The following is a 12,538-nucleotide window of genomic DNA, read 5'->3' as shown; positions in this document are numbered from 1 at the left end:
TGAATTTGAAGGGCTGGAGTGGCAGGTACCAACGAGTGATCCATGCGTTGGCATCCTTCATGTGATGGAGCCACTAAAGTGGGGTGTGATCCAAGTGGAGGATGAAGGCCTGCCCCAGCAGGTAATAGTGGAGGGTTAGGACTGCCCACTTGATGGCCACACTTTTTCCATTGTGCTGTACATAGTCACTGTACATAGTATATCATAGTCACTCTCAAAGAGAGCTTACGACTAATGTACGCTCCACCCCCTGCGAGAGTACGGCCCCAATCCCCTCTCTGTAAATGGTCAATTATATGTATTATATAGTGCTTTTTTAACCTTAGTGGTTTTCAAAGCATTCACCCATTCACACACTCACACACCAATGATGGCAGAGCTGCCATGCAAGGCGCTAGCCTGCCATTGGGAGCAACTTGGTTCAGTGTCTTGCCCAAGGACACTTCGGCATGTGGAGTCATGTGGGCTGGGAGTCGAACCGCCAACCCTGCGAATAGTGGCCAACCCGCTCTACCACCTGAGCCACAGCCACCCCTGTAAAATGAAGGGATGCGGCCCACCACAGAGTGCAGATTTCACTCTCGTGAAAGCCTGTTGGCATGCCTCCATCCACTGGACCGGATCTGGCACCCCCTTTTAGTGAGATCAGTCAAGGGGCTGGAGACATCAGAAAAATTTGGCACAAACCTTCTGTAATAGCCAGCCAACCCCATAAACTGTCTCACCTCCTTTTTGGACTTGGGACGTGGGCAGGCCGCTATCGCTGTAGTTTTATCAATTTGGGGTCGTGACTGCCCATGTCCCAAGTGGAAGACCAGATACCGTACATTCACCCGCCCAATTGCACACTTTTTCGGGTTTGCCGTGAGTCCCGCCCGCCTCAGCGACCTCAGCACGGCTCTTAGATGCTTCATATGCCTCTGCCAATGGATCGACTTTGAACTTCACCTCTGGCCCGAGCTCCACCCTCTAAGGAAAATACCATCGCCATGGACACGGGGACCGTCTCTCTTTAATTTGAGGAGGTTGAGGTGGTAAATTTGAAGTGCCTCGCCTCTATCCGTTCGTTTAACTTCATAATTGAGGTTCCCAACTCGCTGTGTAACCTCAAAGGGTCCTTGCCACTTGGTGAGTAATTTTGACCTCGATGTGGGGAGTAATACAAGTACTTTGTCTCCCGGTGCAAATTCCCGTAGCTGGGCACCCCTATTATAGAGCCGGCTTTGTGTCTCTTGAGCTTGGAGCAAATTCTGTTGTGACAACCGACCCAGTGTGTGTAGCTTTGCTCGAAGATCAAGGACGTACTGAATTTAATTTTTGCTCTGGGAAGGTCCTTCCTCCCACGCCTCCCGTATGACGTCAAGCACCCCGCGGGGCAGGCATCCATACAGGAGCTCGAAGGGGAAAACTCAGTGGAGGCTTGCGGGACCTCGCTGACTGCAAATAAAAGGGGTTCCAGCCATTTGTCCCAATTTCTAGCATCCTCGTGTACGAACTTACGAATCATGTTTTTCAGGGTGCGATTAAACCGTTCCACCAGCTCGTCAGTTTGTGGGTGATAAACACTGCAGATCGATTTAATCCGCAGCAATTCATAAAGTTTGCGTAGTGTACGTGACATAAACTTTGTGCCTTGGTCGGTGAGGATTTCTTTCAGAATCCACACCTGGGAGATAAATTTGAAGAGTGCCTCCGCAACACTGCTTGCTGAGATGTTGCGTAAAGGCACTGCTTCCGGATATCGCGTTGCATAATCCACCAGGACTAATACAAACCGATATCCGTGTGCTGACCATTCTAATGGCCCGGTGAGGTCCATTCCAATTCTTTCGAAGGGGGCCTCAATTAACGGTAATGGGCACAATGGCACTCTTTGAGTGGCCCGTGGATTCACCAGCTGACATTCACGGCATGCCGCACACCATCTGCGTACATCCATGTGAATGCCCAGCCAATAAAAGTGGGCCATTAAACAGTGTAGTGTTCTTTCTTGCCCTAAGTGACCCGCCGTAGGATTGTGGTGAGCAGCCTGGAAGAGTGTTTCCCGACGGCTCCTTGGGACTAATAACTGGGTTGTATTTTCATGGGTTTGAGTGTCCTGCATCACTCGATACAACTGGTCCCTAATAATTGAAAAATACGGATATGTGAGGGTGACGTCGGGCTGGAGCTGCTGGCCATCGATTACTCTCACTTGGTCAAAGGTGTGCCTAAGGGTTTCGTCACGCGACTGCTCAGGAGGGAAGTCCCCCTCTGGGAATTCCCTATGCTGGGAATGCCGGAGGATTCCCCTCCTGCGTCATTCTGATGCTGAGCAGATGCGGACGGCCCCAGCTCTGCCCTTCCAACCATCGCGTCACACATCATACAACGTGTTTTTGGTTTGCAGGACCCATCCACACACACCGCTTTTAATAATCATTTAAACCCCGGCCAATTAGTTCGCAGAATCGGTGGATGGGTGAGGCAAGAATTAACCGCGGCCTCCACTATGCTTTACTCCCCGAAATTGAATAACGGTAGTATTTGTGAACATCCCCATGCACACACCTCACCATCACCTTGTGTTTTGTACCCAAAGCCCCGTCATGAACCAAGCTGCAGTGGATCAAGGTTTGATTACAGCCCGAATCCACCAGGGCTTCGTATGTGTGCTCCTTAATTTTTACCGGTACACGGTACATCCCTGCTTGATCGGGGGCAGTGTTTGGCATTTCAGGTACCCGGATCCACGTCTCCGCCTCCCTTACTGGACACCGGCTTTGGATGTGTCTCGGTTCCCCACAACTCCGGCAGACTGGCCCAGGCTTCCTGGCTGCACTCGTGGCGGCGGAGACATCAACCTAGGAAGGACAATGGAAGAGGTAGGGGAGGGGGCCGGCGCATAGTGCAGTCCGCAAAGGCAGGGCGCCAGTATGGGTGGCACCACTCGGGGAGCGGGTATAGGGCGAGAGGGAGGAGAGGGGGGAGGAGCAAGAGGAGGAGGAGAAGCGGGGGGGGGGGAGAGAGAAAGAGATCTAGACTGCTCCCCGGCTTCCGGGTAGGCCGCCATGTGGGCTTCGGCCAGCTGGAGGGTGTCATCCACCAACGTGGGGCGATGGCACTGAATCCATGGGTACTACTGGGCAGGCGAACAGTTAGCTGCTTCAGCACCATCAGCTCGATGACATCTTCCAAGCCAGGGCCTTCCTGGGCCAGCACCCATCTTCAGCAGGCATCACGGAGCTGCTGGGCTAATGCGACCGGGCGGCCGGCATCATTCAGGCTGAGAGTACGTGTGTGTGTATGTGTATATATATATATATATATATATATATATATATATATATATATATATATATATATATATATATATATATATATATGCAATATTCCATCTAAGTGACATAAAAAACTCATAAAATAGCGGCTTGTGTGTACGTGTCTTTTTAAAGATGTCATATCACAAGTGTTCCTGTGAGCGACACATCGCTCCATCAGACCAACATGAGAGCTGCATTCGCTCTGTGCTGCCCACGCCAAAGCAGCTCACATGGGGACAGGCTGCCCTCACTGTGAGGACATGAGTCTCAAAACGCTCCGCTCTAGGGTTCTGAGGGACGATTCCGCCTCATGCGCCCTCACAACCGCTTCCTCAATGGACCACGTGAGGAAGCACGGAGGGGCTGCGAGGTAGAGCTGGAAGAAACCGAGGAGGATCTTGCACCAGCGCAAGCCCCATGAGCCCCTCGATCTTCCCACGCAGCATTTTTGCCAGTGCAGTATGCACGTGACGACCTCCGGCCCTCTATGAATGAGCATGGTGTTGTCATATTTGGTGGGTCTGAAGCAGCATCGGAAGAATGGTCCATGGACGATGCTGAAGCCCCTCCCCCCACCGAGGGTGAGGAGCACGCACTGGCCATACGAGTTACTCCACGTCATTGCGCATGCAGTCGAGGAGCTCGGCCTTGAGTGGTTGCCTCCTGTCAAGTCAGAAAATTTTTGTCTGAATGAATGATTCCTGCACACCGTTCGCCATCAACAGACCGTGGTTCGGAAAGCAGTGTCATTCTTCCCTGATGTTCATATGAAGCTTACTGAGACCTGGCGCACGCCCTACTCTGCGCACGCCCAAATCAGAGGGGCTGCCATCCTCAGGCACATTTCAGTGTCTTTGTACTGTGATGCAAATAGTGCTTTCAGTCCACAGCGGGAAGAATCCCTCTGGAAGTATAACGTTTATAGGAATCTAGAGCTCATGCCTTTTCTATTATGTTTCGACTCGCCCTTCCCTGCTATTCTCGCCGGGAATGAGTCCGTTTTTATTGCAACATTTCCTATGCATTTATATTATACATGTAACTGGTTATACATTCCGGTTACAGTGCAGGATATGCCCATTCTGCGCTCCGAGGTAGTAAATCTCCTTGTGAGAGAGGCAGTGGGGTTGTTCCCAGTACCGTGCACAGAGAGAATGTCACAGCCCTTATTTTTTCATCAAAGCGCAGAATGTCAGTGGCCTCTGGCCTGTCTGCACCTGTGACATTTGAATTGAGTTCTGTTCATAATGATCACATACAAACAATTCTCTCTTTTATGTTTGCTCGCTCATAAACCATAACTTAGTGTACTTATTAACTTTGGCTCAGGCCATTCTTAAGAATTTGCCTTGCTACGCCATTTCACACACTGTGCACAACCGCTTCCCAGTGGTGAGCGGTGCGCTATCACAATTAGTGTCATATAGTTTAATATAGTGTAAATATAAAGCGCCCATTGTCCCGTTATGTGAACGTGAGGTGGGTGCTCACAGGCATGTCAGATTGGGTGCTAAAAATGATTGAACACTGGTATTCGATCCAATTTGCATGCAGACCGCCTCGCTTCAACAGCGTTTTGTCCTCGCTGGTTCTGTCACGGACGTGCCTGTATTACGTGCAGAAAATCACAATCTCCTCACTGAAGATGCGATACAGGTTGTTCTGAGCTGCCACAGCCGCAAAGAGTTTTACAGGTGCTACCCTTTCTTTTCGAAGAAAGAATGCGGGCTTCAGCTGATCCTAGATCTGAGACACTTCAATCGTGCACTGGCAAAGCGCACATTCAAGATGTTAACTCAGAAACAGATCTTATCGCACATCTGCCCATGGGACTGGTTTGCGTCAATAGATCTAAAGGACACGTACTTTCATATCCAAATTATACCGCACCACAGACTGGTCTTGAGATTTGTGTTCGAAGGGATGACATATCAGTTCAAAGTTCTTCCCTTCGGATTGTCTGTGGCACCACGCATTTTTACAAAATGTGTCAATGCTGCGCTCGCCCCTTTGAAGATGAATGGCATGCGCATTCTAAATTACTTCGACGATTGGCTATTACTGGCCTGATCAGAGGCACAGGGACATTATACTTCGACATTTGAACGGCCTGGGTATTAATGTCAACTAGGCTAAAAGCACACTTTCCCCCAGCCAACAAATCTCCTTTTTGGGGGTTTGACTCAACTCCATGGGCATGCGTGCGCACCTCAAGAGCAAGCGTGTCCACACCATTCACCAGTATCTGTCTCAGTTCAAACTGGGAAAAAAAATATTTTCAGAAAATGCTGGGTTTTATGGTGGTCATTGTACCGTTAGGTCTTTTACACATGAGACCTCTCCAGTGCTGGCTCAAACACCATGTACTGAGTCACACCTGGCATCAGGAGCGCATGCGTGTCACCGTGACTCGCTGCTGCCTGGCTGCTCTAGCACCATGGACAGCTCCAAATCTCTATCAGCAGGGTGTTATGCTTAGTCAGGTTTTCAGACCAAAAGTGGTGACCACGGATGCGTCCAACACAGGTTGGGCCGCACTGTGTGATGGACGCCTGGCTTTCGGCCCTTGGACAGGTGTGAAACGAGTGTGGCACATCGCTTGGAAATGCTAGCCATCTTCTTAGCAGTGAAAGCTTTCCATTCCGACATAGTGAATCATCACGTTCTGATGTCAGTGGTAGCGTACATAAATCGCTAGGGCGGCACTAGAGCACTACCAATATTGAGCCTGGCGCAATGCCTCCTTGTGTGGAGCACGCGCCATCTCCTTTCCCTGTGCACAACATATGTCCTGGGCCGTTTAAACTGTGGAGTGGACATGCTGTCGCACCAGGGGCCGATGGAAGGGGAATGGAGAATTCATCCTCAAATGGTTATGAGGATTTGGGAACTGTTTGGCAAAGTGGAAGTCGACCTATTTGCCTCCGCAGAGATAGCCCACTGCCCTCTTTGGTATTCCATGTCCCAAGCCCCACTGGGAGTGGGTGCCTTGGCCCACAAGTGGCCAACGACATGCAAATATGCATTTCCCCTGATACATCTCCTCCACGTTGTCATCAGCAAAGTCCTAGAGGACAAGGAAATGGTTCTGTTGGTTGCATCGAAATGGCCCAACCAACCATGATTTCCGGAAATGGAGATGTTAGGTGGCACTCCATGGGAAATACCACTGAGGAGGGATCTGCTCTCTCAAGCGCAGGGCACGATTTGGCATCCCCAGCCAGAGCTGTGGAACCTACACGTATGGCCCCTGAATGGAGCGCAACAAACGAGCCAGAATTGGCTCAGTCTGTAATAATTAATAACACCATTTTGCAGTCTAAAGCACCATATATGAGAAACCTCTATGCACTAAAATGGCGTGTGTTTGCCCCATAATGGAGATCCTTACATTCCTTTAAGAGCGGTTGGACGCAGGTCTTACTCCGTCGACGCTCAAGGTTTATGTAGCGACCATCTCAGCATTTCACACCCCAGAGGCTGGCTCCTCTATAGGCAGACACGATCTAATCATAAAGTTCCATAGGGGAGCGAGGCATTTGAACCCCCCTCGCCCTGCTACGGTTCCAACATGGGACTTGAATCTGGTGCTGAGGGCGCTCACGAGCCTCCTGTTCAAACCTTTGGAATCCATTGAGTTATGTGTGCTCTCTTTAAAGACGGCACTGCTGTTGGCTCTGGCCTCAGTCAAACGGGTTGGTGATATACATGTGCTGTAGGTTGACAGTTCATGTCTGAAATTCGGTACCGGGCTTTCAAAAGCCACCATCAAACCCAAAAAAATGCTATGTGCCTATGGTGCTTTCCACACCCTTAGGGCTCAGATAGTGCACCTACAAGCTTTCTCTTCTCCATTGTCTAATTCAGATGAGGAGCAGTTACCGCATTTATTATGCCTCGTGCGGGCATTGCACACACATGGAGAGCACACCTGCCAATTTAGACTGTCTTTAGGCATGTCTGTTTCCAAACAAAGGCTACCTCACTGGATCGTTGATGCGATTGCCCTCGCTTATGAATCACAGGGCGTGAGATGCCCTATTGGTGTGAAAGCGCATTCAAATAGAGGCATGGCCTCTTCATGGGCATGGACAAATGGTATATCCCTACAGGATATATGCTTTGCAGCAGGATGGTCTTCGAAAAAACACGTTCACAAGGTTTTATAACCTAGACGTGGCATCCATCACTTCACGAGTCTACTGTCTAGATAATTTACTATTCCAACACCCAGCGGGTGAGCCCGAGTCCCTTATCACAGTTGGGCTACCTGTTATATTTTAATACAGTCGTCTGTGTAGGCTGCTACCCAATTTACTCCCAGTAGAAGTCACAAGCACTTCCAATAAAAATTATAAAACCTACCTCTGGTACGAAGGGGTTAAATTATACTGTGTGTATTATATGACTCATACACATCCTCAGACTAAGATTAACTTCCCGTCTAGTTTTCACCATGTGGGGTTATTCATTTTCATACACACTAAAGTGATATTACACTAAGTCACTGCCCGACGGGCCTGTGACCTTATATACCTTATACCCTGGTGCATCTAAGGGTCTTACGTTATGTAGCGTGGCGTGATGGGTCTCCATTCCCCAAAGTGTTCAGCAATGTCTCGTGAACTGAATTGATAGGGAATGTCTGCAGTTACCCTTGTAACCTCGGTTCCCTTAGATGAAGGGAACTAGACATTGCAAACTTGGCTGCACTACTACTTCAGAGTTTCGAGGTACGAGTGATGCGTTCTTGTCCTCAGTAAGAAAATTCTGAAGAAATGGTGTGTGACACCCGCTTATATACGGCAAATGCGCGCCTAAAAGTGCGGGGCTCAAACACCATTGCAATCGTAAGATTGGCATTATGATACAAAGGCTTCAACTAGGTCATGGAAAAGGAATTTCTCCAAAGCGTTCTGCAATGTCTCGTTCCCTTCATCTCAGGGAACCGAGATTACAAGAGTAACTGGAGACATTTTCAGTTATGATGCCATTGTAGAAATGTGTTATTCGCAATCAGCCATGATTGTCTGATAACAGGAATAAAATAAGCACTATTTTGCTGGTCATGTCATGATGAGGCTCTTTGTAAAATAAAGCAGCATTAGACTATTGATATAATTGGAATCTCATGTGAGTGTAGATGATTTTAAACATGATTTTCTACTATTCATTTCTTAAATTTTTAATTATGAAACATTTACTTTTAAAACATGTTTAAAACTGATACTGCAGATATGACGATTTGATGGACAGTTGAGGTTTTCTGTCTCTCATCTGTGGTTGTGTTGCACAGGCTGCATACGTTTAGGGATGTCCCTCATTTCCGTATTCTGGTGTGTGGAGGAGATGGAACTGTGGGATGGGTGATGGGCGTTTTGGAGTCCATTCGGCACAAAATCTCTTGTCCTGAGCCAGCGATCGGCATCATACCGCTGGGCACTGGTGAGTGATGAGGAAAAAAATCTCTTTTTTTTATTTTTTTTTATATACTATACTACTAGTAGTGTTTTGATTTGTTTCGGAGTTTCTAATTTAATTCTAGTTTGTTGTAGGTTTTTCTCTTTGTTAGTGCCTTTTTAAGATCTTTTAAGTTAACTTTTTTGTAACTGTGTTGTGCTATGTCAATTATGCTTTGTATATGTGTGTGTCATCAGGGAATGATCTAGCCCGGGTGTTGCGCTGGGGGGCTGGTTACAGTGGCGAGGATCCCTACAACATCCTGGTATCTTTAGAGGAGGCAGAGGAAGTGCAAATGGACCGCTGGACGATTCTTCTGGATGCACAGGAAATGACAGAGGATGGAAAGGAGAACGGCTTCCTAGAGCCACCCAAGGTACTTCTTCAACAGACTCTAATGCTTCAAACAATTAAAGGGATGTTCTGGGTTCAAAACAAGTTAAACTCTATTGATAACATCTGTGGCTTGCTGTCAGTTACTACAGACAAAAAGTTTGACTTGTCTCACAAAAAATCATGATTAAAGTAATGCACTTTCAGTGGCAGTCTATGGGACAAGGCATTCCAGAGGGCTTAAAAGCCGGCTTCACATGGTCATGACAGGAGGAAAATGTGAATATAACTTTACACTAAAAAAAGGTTACTAAGCGAATTTGTCACATTAGTCTCATCTTAACATGTATAAACATTATGTAAATACATTAGGGATTGAACAATATTGTTTTTTATTGACAAATAGGATACTGATTATTTTTGTGTTTAAGTGTCCGATAACCGATATTCATTACTGATTTTTAAGTGTCCAATAACCGATATGCATAACCAATTTTAAGTTTCATGTTACCGATATGCATAACCGATTTTAAGTTTTCTGTTACGGATATGCATAACCGATTTTTACGCGTTCGATTACCGAAATGCATAACCGATTTTTACATTTCCGATAACTGATATGAATATCCAATTTTTAAGTGTCCGATAACCAATATGCATAACCAATTTTTACATTTCCAAAAGCGATATGCATAACCGATTTGTACGTTTACGATAACCGATATGCATAACCGATTTGTAAGTTTCAGATAACCAATATGCATGACCGATTTATGCTTGTCTGATAACCGATATGCATAACTGATTTTTACGTTTCCGATATCCGACATGCATAACCCACTTGTAAGTTTCTGATACCCGATATGCTTACCCGATTTTTTTTTTTATCTGGTTTTATTTCTGCTTTAAGGCACAAAAGCAGAAATTATAGTGCACACAGTCTACAAAAAATGTATTTGACTATTTTTAGTTGCATTATACACTTATTCAAATCCCCTTTCTGCATATATATTTAAAATTTAAAGTCTTTTGTGTCCAGCTTTATCTGTAAACCTGCTTTAAATAACTGATTACGTTTTAAGTGTAAATATCGGTTAAAAAAATCTAGTGCCTACAGTATACTTTCAAAACCATGTATTTCAGGGTTTATCCCTGTGCTATACTTTATCCCTAGACTTCAATTTTATCGGTTAGCAAATTTACATAATACATGTTGCATAGGTATGAAATAATCAGCCAAGAGCAACAATGTAAACGTGGACATTTAATCTATTTAATTTTCAATCATATATAATGTTTTTGAAACATTATGTACCTTCATAAATTTTTAACTACTCAATGAACTACTCAAATATAGTAATTTTAAATTAAGTGCGATAAAGTCAGTCCATTGATATTTAAGAATAGATTATTCACTGGCAGCTCATTACTGGCTCCTAAACTGTAATTGTGTTCTGTCTACATGTCTGTTATAGATTGTACAGATGAATAATTATTTTGGGCTGGGCATTGATGCTGAACTGAGTTTGGACTTTCATCATGCACGTGAAGAGGAGCCAGACAAGTTTAACAGCAGGTAGCACGCTTCAGTTATGTCATTTCGCTTTAGAGCCACGTGACTCACAAGGTGAAGTTGGACATTTCCTTTGCCTTGGAATGGGAATTCATTGCCATCATTTGTTTTTGTTCTCTCAGGTTCCACAATAAAGGTGTGTATGTGAAGGTGGGCCTGCAGAAGTTGAGTCACACACGAAACCTTCATAAAGACATCCGACTGCAGGTGGACAAACAGGATGTGGAGCTGCCCAGTATAGAGGGACTCATATTCCTCAACATACCCAGGTAAACATTCTCAAACACTGTAAAATACACCTGATTTTGTGAGTTTGCCAGCCTGTAAACATGAAATATGTCTATTCATACAGATATAAATGGTTTTAAAAAATTAAGATTTTTTTTGTGATGAGTTTCTAAAGATGTTATGCCAGAAATATTTATGCATCCTTTCATAGAATCATTTATGTCTCTTTGGTTTATTATCAAACACTTTTCTTAATGTGTGTGTGTATGTATCCAGCTGGGGTTCCGGTGCTGATCTGTGGGGGTCAGACAATGACTCTCGTTTTGGGCGGCCCAGGATAGATGACAGCATGCTGGAGGTTGTGGGTGTTACTGGTGTGGTACACATGGTGAGTACTGATTCTCAAAAACAGTTTGCAATTGCTGGATTGCTTTATGGTCTTTAGTGTTAGTTGAGGTCATCACAGAGATCCAATATTTAAGCCACACTTAAAAAAGTATAAATGTCTTTGGATTATATAACAAAATATCAAACCAATGACATTTATTTTAAAAAAGGTAGCAGAAGCAAACACTTATAACAAAAACTCTTGTGGGGTTTTGCTGGGTATCTAAATCTTTCACCATTGACAATATTTATCCATATTTTTTTCCTCAGTTGAATGCATATTTTGTTATTTTGATTAGATAATCAAGTGTTTTATATTGAAGCAAGGGCATGCAACTATATGAAAATGTCCCCCGACAGCAGATACATAGTGTTTCCAACTAACTCCAACAATCTTTTGAAATATAATAAACCTTATTCCTCATTAAACCTTATCTGGTGAAATATATATACAAAACCATTCATCTGGAGAATATATAGGCTATAAAAAGCCTAATTTGGTTAATATCTTATATAGAGCATTGTAACGGAGCCAAGTCTCTGTCACTTCAAAGTGAGAGTCCCCGGTATGTTTCGTGCTTTTCCGCATTATGCACCAAACCTTAATTTTTTTATTATTGGGATTTTGGTTGAACAATAAACTGCATCTGGGATTTTATTCATTTTGGACACTTGTAGCCTAGATCTGTGGCTGTGCCTGTCAAAGTAAGAAAAGACTTGAAAGGCATGTTTACACCGAGAACGATAACTATAATGATAACTATATTAACGTCCACACCAACTGATGATAATGGTCTGTTAATTCCAAGCATGCGCTGCAGATAGGTTCTCAATCAAGAAAATGGATGTAGATATCCACTGCATTAGATACAAGTAACAGATTTAGCAAACGTTGGCCTTTTTTCCACGCCTTCAAAGGAGTCAAGACAATGTTGTCGAGATTAGCGCTGGATACCTGAGGTAATTTTATGCTACCAGCCAGTGTTAGCTTTTCATTATCTCATCTTTGTTAATAGTTCTCACCATTCATTCCTAAGGGTTAACCCAATTGTTTTCCAGACATCCCTTTTCATTAAGGCACTTTTTAAAAGGGGGTTTGACTCATCAAATATTGGTGGGTTTTTCTTGACCTTGGCCCCTATGTGTTGTTTTCATTATAGTTGTGGTGTGGACTCCACAATTCTCTTAGAATTAGAATGATTTTTAAAAATGTATGGTTATAGTCATTAGGGCCAAGCACCAAAGGTGCGAAGCC

The 12,538-nt window shown here is 44.8% G+C and overlaps 1 protein-coding gene across 1 annotated transcript in view; it reads left to right on the top strand.

Moving 5' to 3' along the window:
* LOC127413415 (diacylglycerol kinase theta-like) overlaps window positions 1-12,538 on the top strand; it is a 72,187-nt gene that overhangs the window by 50,474 nt on the left and 9,175 nt on the right. The window contains exons 17-21 of the mRNA XM_051650561.1: window positions 8,599-8,747; window positions 8,960-9,138; window positions 10,571-10,671; window positions 10,791-10,937; window positions 11,173-11,284. Coding sequence (XP_051506521.1) covers window positions 8,599-8,747; window positions 8,960-9,138; window positions 10,571-10,671; window positions 10,791-10,937; window positions 11,173-11,284 — 688 coding nt within the window. The remainder of the gene's footprint in view (window positions 1-8,598; window positions 8,748-8,959; window positions 9,139-10,570; window positions 10,672-10,790; window positions 10,938-11,172; window positions 11,285-12,538) is intronic.

Source organism: Myxocyprinus asiaticus, chromosome 22 (assembly GCF_019703515.2).
Source record: "Myxocyprinus asiaticus isolate MX2 ecotype Aquarium Trade chromosome 22, UBuf_Myxa_2, whole genome shotgun sequence".
Lineage (NCBI taxonomy): Eukaryota > Metazoa > Chordata > Actinopteri > Cypriniformes > Catostomidae > Myxocyprinus > Myxocyprinus asiaticus.
The sequence above is the reverse complement of the archived record's forward strand: the minus strand, read 5'-3'. Positions and strand labels throughout refer to the sequence as shown.